Here is an 18003-nt window from a genome sequence, read left to right as displayed (position 1 = left end):
AGCGCTCAATGTTCAAGTCTGTCAAGATCTTTCTGTAACTTGAGCCTATCTTCTGGAGTGTTGGCTATTCCTGCCAGCTTGGTGTCATCTGCAAATTTGATGAGTTCCCCATCTATCCCCTCGTCCAAGTCATTGATGAAGATGTTGAAGAGTACTGGGCCTAAAACAGAGCCTTGGGGTACTCCACTGCATACTTCCCTCCATGTGGATGTAGTTCCGTTGAGGACTACACGTTGAGTGCGGTTGGTCAGCCAGTTACGAATCCATCTGGTGGTGGTGCTGTCTAACCCACATTTTTCTACTTTATCTAGTAGTAGGTTATGGTCTACTTTATCAAATGCTTTACTGAAGTCCAAGTAAATTATATCAACAGCATTCCTCTGGTCTACTAATTTTGTCATTTTGTCAAAGAATGCGATAAGATTAGTCTGGCATGATCTGTTTTGACAAACCCATGTTGGCTTTTGGTTATTACTTTGTTTGCTTCTAGGTGTTCGGTGATTCGTTGCTTGATTATCTTTTCCAGAATCTTCCCCGGTATTGAGGTCAGACTGATAGGTCTGTAGTTTCCTGGATCTGTTTTTTCCTTTTTGAAGATGGGAACTACATCAGCTCTTTTCCAGTCCTCTGGCAGCTCCCTGTGCTCCAGGATCTTTGAAAGATATAGTTCAGTGGTTCTGAGATCACGTCTGCCAGTTCCTTCAGAACCTTGGGGTGTAATCCATCCGGTCCTGGTGATTTGAACTCGTCTAGGGTAGACAGGTGTTCACTAACCATTTTCTTCCCTATTTTAACTTGTGTTTCTAATCTGTTTTTGTAGTGCTGTTTTGATAGGTTGGATTGTTTTTCCTTTTGTGTAAAGACAGATGCAAAATATGAGTTAAGTAGATCTGCTTTCTCCTGTTGCTTGTCATCTTCTTGCCACTTTCTCCCAGCAATGGGCCAATTGTTTCCTTGACTTTTTCTTGTTTTTAACATGTTGGAAGAAGCTTTTTATTATTTTTACTTTTGTCGCTAGCCTTTGTTCATTGTGAGCCTTAGCTTTCCTCACTTCATCTTTACAGGCTCGGCTATTTGCTGATATTCTGCCTTAGTTATTTGCCCTCTTTCCACTTTTTATATTTGTCCTTTTTGTCTTTCAATTTGTCAGATAGTTCTTTATGCATCCATGCTGGTTTCTTTTGTGATCTACTATTTTTCTTCTTCATTGGTATTGTGTTAGACTGTGCTTTTATAATCTCACTTTTCAAAATTTCCCAAGCTTCTTGAGTTGTTTTCCCCCTGAGGATTCTCATCCATTGAATCCTTCTCAAGATCTCTCTAAGTTTATTGAAATTAGCTCTCTTAAAGTCCAAGACTCTAGTTTGACTTTGTTCTACTACTTGTATTTGCTTAATGTTGAATTCCAATATTGCGTGGTCACTTGCCCCCAAGGTTCCTGTAGCTTCAACACCTTCTATCATTTCATCTCTGTTAGTGAGAATTAAGTCCAATATGGCTGATCCCCTTGTCGCCTTCTCTATTTTTTGGGAAACAAAGTTGTCTGCTAGGTTTGTTAGGAACCTGTTGGATCTTCCACTTGGTGCAGAGTTTGTTTCCCAGTTGATGTCAGGGTAGTTAAAATCCCCCATTACTACTGTGATGTGCTTCCTACATACCTTAGTTAGCTGACTAGCAAAAAGTTCATCTACTTCCTCTGTTTGGTTGGGTGGCCTATAGTATAGACCTATGGCAATATCGTTTTTCACCCCTTTTATATTGACCCAAATACATTCAAGATGATTTTCATCATTGTTGTGCTCTATTTCTGTAGAGATGTAGTTATTTCTTATATATAGTGCAACTCCACCTCCTCTTTTATTTGGTCTATTTCTTTTAAATAATTATATAAAGGAAACCTTTCTGTAAAAGCAGTTTCATTTTGCAATAAGCCAGGAGAGTGGAAGGAGGATTGCGCAAGATAGTCCAGTAATGATTACAATTGTTTAAACTGACATGCCATTTTTTTTTTTTTTAGCCTGATGCTTGATTTGCATGAAACGCCACTGGGACAATTCAAAAATCTTACAAAATGCAAAACAGTAGGTATCAACATGGGGAAAAAATAACTTTGAAGTAATTGTTATGATTTAATTAAACGGTTGAAGAGAGTCTCATGTTAGCAAAATGTCAGGTTTATGTATATTTTATTGGGAACATTTCTGTAGAATTTATAATCCATTAGGGAAGAAGTTTGTAATTTTGTCACGATTCTTCTCCTACAAGTGGAGTCTGCAAGGATATTGTAAGATGGATACTCCCTCTTCCAGATTCCAGCCATGTGGCCACGGTTCCATTTCCTAAAAGCATTCTGATATGTGTCTATATCAGTGTTTCTGAATCTTGGCCACTTTAAGAGGGTTGGGCTTCAACTCCCAGAATTCCACAGGCACCTGGCTGGGGAATTCTGGGAGTTGAAGTCCACCCCTCTTAAAATAGCCAAGATTCAGAACACTTGTCTATATCATAACTGTTGCATTATAAACAGTATTTTCTATTATGTATGGGGTTCTTTTCTGACTGAAAGGTTTTTAAGAATAAAATATATTGATAAGGTCCTTTATATAAAAGTAGTTGAAGAAATATCTGCTCAGGTGTTCCTGTTGTGCACGGTTGTTTTCCTCTTGATGTAGTGGTTAATACACCAGGCTGGAAAACAGGTAACTGTAGGTTTCAGTCTAATCCTAAACTCAAATCAGACTGACTTTGGGCCAGTCACTCTCAGCTCTAGAAAAAACAAAGTGGTAAGCCACTTCTAAAAATATTGCCAAGAAAATTGGAGGGCGTTGACCAAGCAGTTGCCAGGAATTAAAACTGACTTGAAAGTACACATTTCCTTTTTTCTGTTTTGGGTTTTCCAAAGATATTATTATAAGTCCAAGAATTATCAATAAAGTATTCAAACCCTAAAATCGTAGACCAAATTAGTCAGGAGATCACCAAGGGATGCTGCTGTATAGAGCTACCAAATTTTTACTGTGCATGGAAAAATTACTTGCACGTATTAAAAAAAATCAAATAGAAATTGGGCATTAGAGAAACATCGCAAATTTTCCAGCAGTACAAGATATTTTCAAAGACAGTCACGATGAAGATAATGCAATTATTACCATCAAGTATCAGTAACACAAAACTAATGTGAATAGAAAATACCTTACTAGAATAAATCAGAACTTCATCATGTCTTGCACTAGTCAAAACTTTAAGCTAGCTAAAATTTGGCTCAAAAACTTTGAGCAAACTCTTACTGGTTACCTGGAAACACAGAAATAAATTTTCTGTATAAATCAGTCATTTTGAGAGAATAGAATTGAAGAGACTCCATCTCCCCATATTATTTAGAAATATTCCTTTTAGGTGGAAAATAAACATTTAACCAGACATTCAAAAGTGGTTTGAAATCTTTCATATTTAACATTTCTATATAAAACCACTCTGGCTGGCTTTTAAAAAAATAATTATTTAATTCTGAGTTTTTGAAATGTTGGAAATTTTGTTTTTTAATTAGAAAACCACCCAGTGTTAATTTATTTGTGGGGGAAGAAAAGAAACAGACTAGACCATGACAATAAACTGTGTATTATTCGCATCCTATTCAGACAATCAAAGCTGAAAATGGTAACCAGCAAATGGACATTATTAAGTCTATTTTGATTAAGTGGAAAATGAGAAGGAAATTACAGTGCAGAATTAAAAATGATTCACAGTAAGTCAGAAATGGGACTCTAGAAGGACAAGAGATATGACTCATCTGGCATTTCTTGGACACTTGGCATCAGAAGCTTAGAGTTTCACTCTGTTGACTAAGGCATCGCTCAGTACTTTATGAACTCACCGGACAGCATAAGTCATACGGTCAGGTCGTAGTGCTCTCATCATACAGAGATGCTGTAAAGCTGACTTATTCTTCCACTCCTGAGGGAACTTCTCCTTTTCAGGGCATTCAGACTCCACAAACTTCTTCCAGCGCTTGGCAGACCCTTCAATGTCCCGATCTAAGTTCCGAAATTGTTCCATGGATGACAAGGCCTGGAAAAAGAGAAGTGTCCATAAATGACAAATGGTATGGCTTCACTCAATGGTTTCTAAAACCAATAAAAAGGAAACAACCGCTGGAAATTCAAGAATCAAACTTAAAAGTATTTTGTAACATTTTTTTTTCCAAAGATGGGATTTGTAGGTTTCAGAACTGTTTTAATCATCCAAATTTTAGGGACATCCATGCAAATTTCTCAGAGCACCAACAAGTCTTTCAAATAACGTCATTACAACAGAGGTATGCCCCCTTCTCGAGAGGCCATTCTTGGATCAACAGTCTTCAATAATTATCATCCTTTCTCCAACCTTCCCTTTTTAGGGAACATTGTTGAAAAGGTAATCAGTTTGCAGTTGATAACACTAGAGGAGCCAACTTATTTGAACTCATAGCTCCTGCTTGATGAGCAGGTGGTAGCTATGGTCAAGAAGAAATTTGCACAGCTTTATCTAACTTGCCAGTTATGCCCTTTCCTGGATAGGGAGGCTCTTCAGACAGTCATTTATTTGCACGCTCCCAAACCCCCAAAATGCAATGCACACATGGCCCCTGTGCATGTGCCCACCCCCTGAGCATCTGTGCACTCCTGCATGAGTCCTGCCCCCACAAATGCATGCCTTCGCATGCCTCCCACCCCCCACACATGTGCATGTGCCCCCACCCATGGCCTACCCCATGCGCATGCACATGTGAGCACCCATATGCATCCCACCCACCCCCATGCATGTGTGGCAAAGACCCGAAGACCAGCTTGCCATAGAAGGCACATACGCATGTGCGGCAGAACTGAACTGGGCCGACGGCTCGCATGCCCACAGAGAGGGCATGCCACCTTTGGCACGCATGCCACAGGTTCGCCATCACAGCTATAGTGGCTATTGGTTTACTTCTGGGTACTATACAAAGTACTGATTATAAAATTCTTCTTGACATGAGGCCTGGTTACATGACAGACCATCTGTCTTTTGTTATATCTCCCCAACCAGCACTAGCCAACAGTATTGGCACACTTCAGGTCCCTTCAATCAAGCAATTTTTGGGAACCCAAGAGGTGTGTGCATTCTCTGTCACCTGTCCTCTGGAATAAAATTTCCTATCAGATATAGGTAACTCCCACCCTGATAGCATTTCAGAGAGTCTTAAAAATCTGGCTATAATCCTAGGCACTGAGTTAGGATGGCTGAAGCTCTTATGAGTTTTGCTGATATAAGTTTCTTGTGTTGTTGGCTAGATTTGCCATCTTAGTCTTATCTTTATCTTATCTGTCTTTGTTGGGCGGCAATTTTCTATCCAATGTTATTTCCATATACATATTGTATATGTTAAAAAGTATTTTAGCAGTAAAAGTAGTTGGATGTCTAGATCTCAACTTGTTTCACTACAGGCAGGCACGTCATTCAACATTGGCAGCTGGGACTTATCAATAATCTTCAGCTATTCTTGTCGAAGTTTGCCTTTTATCTTGGAAAAACCACCTGATTTTGACCAGCCCTGTGCAATATGGACAACGCTGAACTGAATTCGCACTGGCCACGGTAGATGTATAGACGCCCTCTATAAATGGGGCAAAATACCATCAACCGTATTGTGACTGTGGAGTTGGAAAGCAAACTATACAACATATAATGTCAGCCTGCCACAACAGAGCTTAAAATGGAACCTTTGCTGATTTCCTGGCTGTGACAAATAAAACAAAAAATTATATCTGTAATCTAGACATATGTTTATAATATTTTAGATTTTATGCTTCGTGTTTTGTATTTTTATCTCCTGTGTTTTTATTGACATGTGATGTGAATGTGATAAATAAATAATGTTTTTGTTGGTTTTCTCTTTTTGACTTGTATTGTATTTTATTCTCTTTATCACACTGTGAGCCACCCAGAGTCATTCTATAGTCATGCAACACCTAAACCAAGTAATTTTTAAAAAGTAAAATTAAATCATTAAGGCAAGTCAAAAAATATGTGGTAACAGCTCTTCTTTCTGAACAGTTCCCAATGGACAACTGTGCGTATGTAAACTTTTCAAATAAAATATTTTAATACAATAGCTCTACCCAGTCCCAAATCAGTAAAATGTTTACAATGTTTTCATATGCATGCTGTAACATATCCCACTATGAAAGTTTGCTTTTAACAGCATATACCTTGCTGGTCTGATAGAAAAGTGGATTCTGGCCTATAAGGGAACAACTTTTCTCTCTGCTACCTCTTTCCTTCCCCACACCTATTCCAGTTTTATTTTGTGTGAGGATTACTTGAATGTTTCTGTGTTCAAAGAAGTTATAAAAGCTTAATACTTTCTTTTCCTTTTGCCTCCACTTTTACTTGGGCTAACAGAGGAAAGGGACAGATGGGTTATTCAGCCATATCCATCCCCATTCACTGAACTTAATTTTTATTAAAACAAATTAAAAACTTTAGAGAAGGAAAAACGGACTCTAATGGTATTCCCAAAAGGAATCTTAAACAAGAATGCCATTTAAGGAAGGGAATCTAATCTTTCATTTTCTGATCTCCAGCTGTTTAATCATAAGATCCAAATTCTCTTATTCTGAACTGCAAAGAGAATATTTCAAGAGTTTTCATACCAAGTGACCAATCTACTTTCACCATAAAACCATACAGAGAGAAAAAAGAAGATGCTGCAGGCATCTTTACATTAATCCAGGGTTGTATTAATTTACCCATCGTAACACCTGCATTCCCTTCTAATGAAATGCCATGATTATTTTATGTAGCTGGGATACCGCCTGGTAATCATCCATTCGAAACTATCCTTAACACCCAAGATGTCACAATTGTCCGGGAATGGGGGTGAGGCAGCAGAGAACAGATAAAGGTCAGGGAATTCATAATCGGTGCATTATATCAGAAAAGTTCTACAAAGAATCAAGCAACTAAATGGAAAGATTAAATTATGACTCTAACATTCTAGAATGTTAATATTTTTAACATAGCTGCTCAATAAAGCTATAGGCAGATTTTATCATATAATCTTCATTTAAAAAACTGGAAGCATTAACAAAATTCAGTGAGCATGCATACATGAAGCACTGAAGCAAAATTACTTTCCTCTACATTTATTACACAATATCTTTGCAGTAACTTTTTCATTTCTGCAAAATGACAGAGATGATTGAACTGATAAGGAAGAAGAAAATAATCCCAACTATCCAGGCATACTCAGCACGTAATAAAGTGCTTCCTAACTAATCTTAGTTCGGTTGGGAAGTTAAGCAATAGGCCTAGCTAGGATTTGCAGAAGGCCAGGGTTTAGGATCCACTGGAAAACAACAAGCATCCCAGAAGAAAATAATAACATACCACTTCTGCAATATTGTCAAGGAAAATGCACTGATGTGTCCACGAAAAGGACCAATGATCTAAATCCTTGTGAAGCAATGTCTATGTGAGAAAAGAACGTAGAAGTTGAGAAGAGATTTCTGCCTGAAGGAACTCAGATGTGGAGAAAGTCATGCACACTGGATAAGGGGATTATCTGAAGAAATGTGCGTATTAGGAAAGACAATGGGGCTAAGGCTGTGTCCTATAAGGCTTCCTTAAATATAAATGAGCAAATGAATACATTACAGTTTGTTGAATGAAGAAGTCTTCCTACTTCTTAAATTAGATCTGCCTCCAGAAGTTGTGAATGCTCCAACAATGGAAGTTTTAAAGAAAAGATTGGATAACCATTTGTCTGAAGTGGTGTAGGGTTCTCTGCCTGAGCAGGTGGTTGGACTTGAAGACCTCCAAGGTCCCTTCCAACTCATTCTATTCTAGTCTAGTCTAGTCTAGTCTAGTCTAGTCTAGTCTATTCTATTCAGATCAAAGTTGAGATGTTCATGTTTGAAATTTAAGATCTACAAATCCTGACTTCCTCTGTTTTATAAAGGCATACATTTCCCATATGATAATCACTCATCTGAAAGTTGTTCGTTCTTAGTCAGGAGAAGGTCAATATTTAGGAAATTGGCTGGTCAGATTTGGCTTTCAGGGCACTATTTCCCTCAAATTGAAGCCAGCAAATGCTCAATAATATTTTCCAAAATTAGAAATTGAAGGAGGCCCATCACCTTTCCCACAACAGTTCTATTACCAGTGGCTATAGATTGCAGAGAACTGCTCATCATAAAGTGATTTAGCTTTTTGATTTTTCACTTCTATAGTTACAAAACCTACTGTAGGAAGCACTGGTTTTTGTTTGTTTGCTTGCATGTGGACGGAGGGATGGATGATTAAAGCAAATTTCTTCTTTGATATGGAATAGAAATGATCATGTGCCTATTATCAATTTTTTATTCAAATCCCTTTAAAACTGACGAAAAAACAAAGACAAAGTGAAGTGTGCAGAAGAATGAACTTCAGTTTTAAATTTAATTAAAGTCAAAGCAGATAACCTACATCACTTTCAAACCATCAACTAGCCATCCCTGTACTTATCACTGTTAGTTTGATACCATGATAGATATAGTCACCAGTTTGTTATCGTGGTATAGTGCTGGTCTAGAAATCAGGAGACTGTGAGTTCCAGTCCTGCCTTTGGCATGAAAGCGGGCTTGAAAGCCCATCTCCCTCAGCCAGCCTCTCACAGGGTTGCTGTTATAGGGAAAACAGGTGGAGGAAGGGGTATTAAGTATGTTCACCATCTTGAGTTAATTATACAAATAATAAAGGTGGGATTTTTAAAAAATCTAATAAATAAATAGATTAAATAAATAAAATAATGACTCTAGAAGACACTATAAGATGCTAGTGGATAGAAGATATTAAATATGCCACAGAAAAAAAGTGTCTTAAAGCAAGAAAGAAAACAAAACAAAAGCCTTGAACTACTTATCAAAAAATATGGTCAGCTCCGCTAATAAATCTCAGGCAAAATTATAGATCTGATCTTCTGAAGCACTTCTAAAATTATAACTTTTGTTTTATTTTTACAATGTTGGTGAACATGTAAAAAAAAAGAGGTGGAACTTTATCATCACAAGCCCTGTGCTTAGTTCTGGTGCATAACTTATATTACATATACATGTTCTTAAACTGTCTATAGGAGAACTAAAAACAAAGACAGAGCTGCCTAAATATGCAGAATAGTTTTGGCTGAAGCAATGTTAAATGGAATAGGGTTGTTTGCTTTTGCCAGTACTGTAGCTAGGATGAGCAACACTATTTTGATGTGAGTGTTTAAAAATAATCTTTATAACGAACAACCTTAAGGGCACAGAGAGAAAAAGAACAATACATCCCAAATTCATCAAAGCAGAACACCTTGACAGGAGCTGAAATATTATCCACCATGCACCATATTTCAACTACTTTTTCCTTCACTTGTAATTCAACTCAAAATACTTTATTAATGAATATAGCGGTATAGTATATGCAGTTACAAAGAAGGTTTTATATCTATAAAGTTGTTAGTCCAGGCAGAGGAAAAAGGGATGTGATGTAGTTATGCAACTTCTCTTATGCTATCCAGATCCTGTAACTTAGGGGTAGTCAAACTTTTTATACCTACCGCCCACTTTTGTATCTCTGTTAGTAGTAAAATTTTCGAACCGCCCACCAATTCCACAGTAATGGTGATTTATAAGGTAGATTTCGGGGGGGGGGGCATTGGCTACCAGCTCTGCTTATCTGTTACAGCTGGGTGGTGTGGAGGGAGATGCGTGAGCTATTCTGGGATGAGGCTTTTTTGTTTGCGGTCACACTATAGCGCCATTTAGTTCACTTACATAACGTGAACTAAACTTATGCACGGGTGATACAAATAGTATATTTTCAAAAATTTAAATTGTCATGGGGAATTTTATGAAAACCTAATGAAAATGTTTTTAAATAATGCTATGATTTTTTTTAAAAAAGTCAATTAAATTAAAAAAAAGGAAAGTGTTTCAGTATTGGACAAAACCCCTACCGCCCACCATGAAAGCTGAAACGCCCACTAGTGAGCGGTAGGGACCATGTTGACTACCACTGCTGTAACTGAACTCTGAACATTTCTTTATAGCTGCCTATTTTTAATCCAATAGTTAACATCAGAGCCTCTTGCAAATTTTGTCATTTCTTCACCTTCTGCAATCAATTGGAGGTTTTCCCCACCAGAAACTCATTCTCTAATGCTCTATATGTACATAGCTCTAATGCTATGTACATTTCTTACTAAAAGGACACCTTAGTTTCCCATTAGGGGACCCAGAAAAATCTCTCTTGAATTAGACCTTTGCTGAGATTTCTCCATGAAGACTGGAGAAGTCTATGGCTTCCCTCCAATAACTTTTACATTTTCCTTGCTGAACAGAGAAGCAAGAAGCAACACTGTAAAACCTCACTTATTTGAATCTCCCATAATTATTTAGGAGGTTAAATCTTTTTTTCCAAAGGCAGAAATAGTCCATAAAGAGGATAAGGAACCCTTTTGACCAGGGGACATTTGGAATTCGGACAGCATGTGGTGATAGGGACTTTGTAGCAGCAAATATGGCACTGAACAACAGGGTGTATCAAATGGTACAATTTTGTTTTTCAGAGCTGCTCCAATTCATTGGACTCCCTACCAACATAGAAAAGCAAAGTTCTCTACCTTCATGCCTGCCATCAAGTCAGTTTTGCTAAGGTTTTCTTTGCCTGGCTAGTTGCCTCCAAAGGAAAATATGCACTGCAGTCTGTTGCAAGGTCAGCAAAATTGCCACTTCAATCCAGCATCCACCTAGAATCAGGGGCATTGTTTCCCTTTGCGAAAGTACATCCAAGTGGCACTTCATCAGAAGTCCAATCAAAGGAATGCACCTCTTAGAGGCATTTGACAGACCTATTAAATTTGACAAGGGAGACTGATGCTTTGATTTGCATTTCATCAGTTTCCTTCCTCTCTCTCTCTCTCTCCCTACACGCCTATCTTTCTATCTCTCTCTTTATCTATCTATCTATCCATCCACCCTTTGCGCTCTCTCGCTCTCTCTCACACACACGCGCACACACACACAATCATGTAGGTCAGGGAACCTGGGCACATTATATTACCTACTTCTAGACTATAAGGATGGTCAGAATCTCTCTTGATAACAATCCAATGGCATCTGGCTCCTTCTACAGAAAGTTTCCCTAAAGATCTTTGATGATTTCTAGTACACTTCCAGAAGGAACAGCATCTACCCAACTTAAAGCATGGTTGGACTTAATTCTTTTATAACAGAACGCTTAAGTTAAAATTGTTTTGACTAAAGCAAATCTTATTTCAATGTAGCCTGTATATTTCAGAAGTTTTCAAAGAACTGCGAACTTATTCCTAGCTTTTCTTGATCAGATAACAGCAGGCCTAGGTCGTATGCAAATAAACACAATCTGAACAGATAGCCCTGGATTTTATGACTATTCTAAGAGGTCAGAACATCCCTGATGAATAGTTTGAACTGAACCCGTCAGAGCTACCCTCCCACTTTTACTTCTCTTCTCTTTGATTGTTTGTTTCCAATCCATTCCAGCATTTGATGGATTGGATAAGAGATATGATGAGACCACATCTTTTTTTTTTTGCCAATTCCATTCTCTAACAATTTAAGGCTCGACCCTGAGTTGTTAGGTAGAGTCAAGCACTTTCCTGAAGTTGATGAAGCAGGAAAGCATTTCCTTCTCTTCTTAAAAGAACATGTGAGGAATTCTGTATTGTAAAACTGATTGGCGCTATGAGACCAATTTAGTTTTCATGGATCATTTTTCTACTTTATTCTTTCACGGAGGACGCTGCAAAACAGTTTGCTGATATTGCAGCAGTTCTTCATGGGGGCAAGGACTGACCCATTCCTACGTTACCATTAAAATATGAAAGGCTGTTTGTTGATGTGACCATGTATCCATAAAATGCCCTGTTCCTGTTCCTATTGCAGATTACAGGTCAGAGGGAGGAGAAGGGAAGGAAGTTGTGATCTCTAGTTATCCAAAGTTTTTAAAAAGACAGCACCGTTCCTCTGTATTATAAGACAAAACCCAGGGATGTGAGTCTTCATCAGAAAAGGCAGAAATATTGCTTGTTAGAAACCAAGAAAAGTTTTATAAAGTGATGCAGAAACAGTAGAAAGTAGGGAGAAAATTTCTGGGGTGACCGAAGAGAGAAGGAGATGGTCATTGTTAGAAAAAGGTGTTGGCTGCTCCACTACAACCCTTCAAGTTGCCTTGATGACAGTCCCAAGATTTTGCAGTTGATGACTAAATCATAGACCTGGGAATCAGCCATTCAAGAACTCATCCTAATAAGCACAACAAAATTGTGTTCTATTTTGGAGCCTAACTGGAATTGACTGAACGTGTCTGTCATGTCACACTCACTCTGCTTTGTTTGCCCAAACAGCAGTTGTGACTCTAGGTAACTAACATAGGTTTTTTTTAAAAAAATATCAAATGAATAGCAGAATTTAATGTAAACATGAATTGCATTCAAAGCCCATAACCCTAGGTCCAACAAACACATGTATACACACAAAACATGCTCATCTGATATCTAGCCCTATAAATACACAGGTCTTTAACACTTTACAAAAAGCCAGCAGGGTCAGGCCCAGTGGTGAAATCCACTTACCTTCGCTACCTTTTTGGTAACGGGAACGCACGGGAGTGCGAGCACGCTATGTGCGTGTGCCTCTTCTGCTCATGCGCAGAGCCTTCTGTGCATGTGCAGAGGGTCAAAAACAGTGGGTGGGTGGAGCCTCCCGCCACTGGCGCTACTGGTTCATGTGAGCCAGATAGATCCGGCTGGATTTGACCGCTGGGTCAGGCCCATAAGAATCTCAGGGAGAATATGTTCTAGAGAGCAGGTGCCACCACAGAGTAGGCATAGATCCTGTCAGATAGCATTTTTAAGTGTGTATGTGCATCTGAATGTGTGTTTGACCATGTTCCATTGGCAAATAGCCTAACATCACTTTCTAACCTATCTAGTTGTTTTCAAGGATTTCGTGACTGAAGAGGTCACTCTACAATAAATGGATCATAACTTCAAGATATCCATGGCAAGCAGAGGTCTCTTCAAGGTCTCCATAATGTAAGCCAGACCCAGGTGGTCCTTCACTTATGACCACAAATGGGACCAGAATTTCCATTGCTAAGTAAAGCTGTTGTTGTTGTTTGAGTTGCACCCAATTTCGTGACCTTTTTGTCATGATTGTTAAGCAGGTCACTGCAGGTGTTAAGTGAACAGACAGTCATTAAGCAAATCTGGCTTATGACTTTGCTTGTCATAAGTCAGTTGGGAAGGTCACAAACATGATCCTGGGACACTGCAATTGTCATAAATACATACTGGTTGATCACATGACTGTGGGGAATGGTGCAATGGTTGTAAGTATGAAGACGGGTTATAAGTCATTTTTTTCACTGTTGTTGTAATTTTGATTGGTCAAGTTTCCCTAGTAATTTGCTATCAGCTCTTCTGAAAATCTAGTTGACCTCTGGGATGGAGAGATAATTGACATGGTGGTTTCTGGGTCCTATCCTAAGTATAACCAAATGAATTTCCTGATTTTCAAATGCAATTTTAATAGAAAATTCCAAATAAATCTAGCAAACAATCTAACTCATAATGGCTATTGTTGTGAAGAAATTGATCTTCCATGTTACTATTACATCTGACAAAACTTGTCCAACTGAATCTCTTCAGAGATCAGAAGATTACTGCATTTTATTCTACCTGATATCCCATTATCAATTGTAATTACTCAATTGCATTCAAAGTTACATCAACTGGGACCTACATTAACACTGCCTTCTTACAATAGGAAGATATTTCAGAACAAATAGTAACAATTCTGGTTTGTTGTTTTTTAATCATCCAGATTCCCAGGTTGTTTGATAGTTTCCAACCAACTTGCTAAGGCAAGCTATCTTAATATGCCACTTGGACAATTGTAAAGCATTTTACAAGGGCTGGTCCAGAAAAATGTTCAGAAATTTCACTTAAAAGGTAATGCTGCCAGACAGGCAGAGGTTAGTTATAAGAAGCACAGGGCTTTTTTAACTTCCTTGTTAAAAAATTACAGTGGCCATTAGTTTATTTCTTGACACACTTATTAAATGGTTCCCAAAAAAATGTAAGACTGGCCTTAATAGTCACATAGTCCTTGATGTTTTCATTCAAGAAAGCAAATGTATTACAGGTCAAGACAAGAAATCCTCCTCAGGGCAGTCAATTTATGCTTTAACCTTTTTTACTTCTCTTAATCAGTTCTTTGTTTATTGCTGAAGGACAGCTTGAGCTCTTGTGATTAGCTGGCAATACAGACCATGCTTTTCCCCCCCACTAAGGATGGTAAATGTGGCACAAAAATCTACATTCAATCACACCGTGGTCTTATTTTGCTTTAATAATTTGACCTCAAGCTGGAAGCAGTTTAGAGAAGTGGATGAAATTGCTGGCCTAGAAACCATGATGGCATGAAAGCCAGATGGCAATTTTGGGCCAGCCACTCTCTCTCCACTCACCTCACCCCACCAGGTTATTGTTGTGGAGAAAATAAGAAGAGGAAGGAGTATTGGTGTCCTTGCTGCCTTAAGTTGTATATGAAAAAATAGCAGGATGGGGAAAAAAAAACCAGCTCCAGAATCTGGGGTGTATAACAGAAATGTTCTATCATGAAAAGTGCCATGTATATACCTATGTATACCTATGTATACCTATGTATATACCTACATAGAGACATACATATTTATTTATTCAATACAATCACTAGTAGTAAAGACATTTGAAGTATCAAAGTTACCTTGATGCCACCCCATGATTGATTTGTCAAAAAATCTACCGGACTGGTGACTCCTGTTTGGGCAGGATATCGCAACAGGAAGTTAAGTTCCATTGCACTGATTTCTTTGTTCTTCAGAAGTATCTGAAACAAAAACCCAGATTGACCTACAGAAATTTGCCAACGTTTCCTGCCCAACATTACAAGGGCAGAAGCAAGACTCCGGATGCTAAGAAATATCAAAATGCTAGCAAGTGGGTGGAAGAGAGATGTCAGGAATTGCACACATTTCGTACTGAACTGTTTCGGTTCAATTTACTGAACCACAATACAATGAAGGATCCAGAACAGGGGTGTCAAACTCGGCGATGACACGTTGTTACATGATATATTATAACTTTTTCCCCATGGCTAAAATGGGGGTGGGCGTGGCCAGCATATGACACATCTGGCCCGCAGGCCACATGTTTGACACCCCTGATCTAGAACACCAATTTAACCATCATACCAAGACTCAGCGACAGTGATCTAAAACTGAATGTGTTACAGAATTTCTTATCTACAATCTGGTATGTCCTAAGCAAAATGTTGCAGCATAGAGAACATTATTTACCATTGCATGCCGCTTAGAAAGTAACTGGCGTGAGAGTTAACAAACCCACAAGTTACCTGGAAAGTGACTTGGGCTGTGTAAGTCAGTTTGTCACATTCAAAGAGTCCACGGGTTGTATATTGAAAGACTGAGAATGTGATGCTGTCAATCAGGTTGTTTACTCGCTGTTTCAGGATTTCATCTGGTGGAGCTCTCAAGACAGCTTTCTGGAAGACCACATTAAATGCCTAAATGTAATGAGAAAGAAAAGACAATGAGAATGAAACACTTCAAATATTTTTAGTAGATTTCCAAATGCCCCTGGCTTAATAACAGAATAAAAGAGTTGGAAGAAACCTTGGAGGTCTTCTAGTCCAACCCCCTGCTCAGGCAGGAAACCCTATACCGTTTCAGGCAAATGGGTGTCTAATCTCTTCTTAAAAACTTCCAGTGTTGGAGCATTGACAAGTTCTGGAGGCAAATTGTTCTACTAATTAATTTTTCTAACTGTCAGGAAATTTCTCCTTAGTTCTTTTCTCCTTGATAAGTTTCCACCCATTGCTTCTTGTCCTGCCCTCAGGTGATTTGAGAATAGGTTGACCCCATGTTGATCAATTCTAGACTTTGAAATTACAGTTAAAACAATCTAGTTTCTGATATAAAATGTCATTTTGGAAGTCATTCAGAAAATTGAGATGAAAGTGGTATATAGCACTAGCTAGTATTCAGGCGGTCTAGGAATAAGTAACCTGCATATAAGTCTGCACCCATGCTTGGCTCACAAGATCTTTATGCAGAATGGAAGGATTCCAATTTTCAATTTCTTGAAGGCCAAAGATATAAATCTGTTATTCTACTGTCATGGGCATTAAGGAAAGCAGGGTTAAATAGAACTGGGCTACTCCTTTTTTGTCTTTTATTATTAGCAATGGTGTTATGCATTGTAGAAAAACTGAGCTGCCCTCATAAGTAAGCATTCTCCTGACAAACTCCAATGCAGCTGGGCCAAAGCAATCATTCTACTTCAACTGCATGACATATTTGACTCATTAGTTCAAATTTGTTCTGAGCTGAAATTAAAGGAGAGAGGGAGGGAAAGAAGGAATCACTTAATTCTTTCACCTTGCTAGGAAATTTTGTAGGAAACAGAGGCACAGTAGAGCTCCAAATCTAATTTACATGGCTATTGCCTTCCTAGTCAGTATATCACATTTTCTGTGGTGCCTGAGTTCAGTTTTGGTCTGGGGATGAATTGTGATTTTTAGTTGTCTTGGCTGCTCTTTTCAACTCTCCATTCTTCTTTTCAGCCAGCCTTATGTTCCGCCCCACAATAATTTAGTATCTCTTCTTTTTTCAATTCCTTGCAGCTTCACCTGTCAGCAAATCATCATTTTTTTTCTTCTCTTCATATCTTTCAAATCCCAGGGTTTTAGTCTATAACTAAAGCTTAACACTGGGGCATTTTTTATGGATCTCACCATGGATACATTTGGCATCAACCACTGAACTGTCATTCTTGGTGGCAGGGATTACTTTATGCAATATGTCACTGGAATTAAACCAGGTCTACTCCTTACTGCAGATTGGAAGAGCTCTCAAAACATATTTATTCTCTCAGGCCTTTTATCACTGCTAGCTATTCGGCTTTTGTATTTTATGACAGTTATCTTTTACTGTTGTTGGTTTTTATATAAAACCCTATACTGTTCTTTATGAGCCATCCAGAAATTATTTTAATGGGTTTCATGAATTTTCAAATTAAAGGTAATTTTTAGGCTTATAAAAAACCTACCAATTATCAATCTATAGATTTCTGAAAAATATATGCACATCATATGTAGCAGTCTGTGCTATTAGTTTGTGGAAAGCTAGCAGAAATAAGTTGGCTTGCAGGACAATTATAAGATTACAGGTCCAACTTGCACTGAATAGCATAAACATACATGAGAAGAAAATTGGGCTGTAATTGCACATACAGCACACTTGCCAAAATGTGCCAGAACTGGCCAATACTGTCCTTAATGTTAATCTGCAATGCTTCCTATAACAAGGATACCACAATGGGTTGTGACCTAGTGTGCACTTTATATTATTAAAAAGTGTTAAGTGAAAGCATTGTTTGAATGAAGCCATAATGGGCACCAGAGATCACTATCTATAGGCATATTATGTGACAATCATGATATAAAAAGTATGAATTAACAAAAGAAAAAAAATAGGAAGGCAAAAAGGCAAGCAAGCAAGACAATCTTTGTACTAATAAAGCTAAAAAATGCTAAAGAATTTAAGAGATTTAAATGAAGATGTTGAATAGTTGATGTATAGAAGCGAATATCAGGCTTAATTAGAATGAAAAGATTAAGATTAATATCAGAAAACATGGATTGATGTAACTTAGATTGTTGTGAGTACTTATAAAGCAAGGAATCTATAAATTAATTATAATTACATGTTAGGCTCCAATGTTAAGAGAAGAGTGAATTTTCAAGAAAACTATACAGCATTTTAAATGAATATGATCCAATGGAAAATCTCTGTTAGGTGATTTAAATCTAAACCTATTAGGTGAACTGCTTGAATGGGTGGAAATAAAACCAGAAGATA

General features: G+C 38.0%; 1 protein-coding gene across 1 annotated transcript in view; it reads right to left on the bottom strand.

Moving 5' to 3' along the window:
* Positions 1–18003, bottom strand: part of LOC131191792 (dynein axonemal heavy chain 9-like) — an 88079-nt gene that overhangs the window by 55812 nt on the left and 14264 nt on the right. The window contains exons 5-7 of the mRNA XM_058170257.1: positions 15477–15647; positions 14829–14951; positions 3875–4068 (exon numbers count right to left, since the gene is read on the bottom strand). Of these exons, the coding sequence (XP_058026240.1) occupies positions 3875–4068; positions 14829–14951; positions 15477–15647 (488 nt within the window). The remainder of the gene's footprint in view (positions 1–3874; positions 4069–14828; positions 14952–15476; positions 15648–18003) is intronic.

The sequence above is a fragment of the Ahaetulla prasina genome, chromosome 2 (genome assembly GCF_028640845.1).
Source record: "Ahaetulla prasina isolate Xishuangbanna chromosome 2, ASM2864084v1, whole genome shotgun sequence".
Taxonomy (NCBI): domain Eukaryota; kingdom Metazoa; phylum Chordata; class Lepidosauria; order Squamata; family Colubridae; genus Ahaetulla; species Ahaetulla prasina.
The sequence above is the reverse complement of the archived record's forward strand: the minus strand, read 5'-3'. Positions and strand labels throughout refer to the sequence as shown.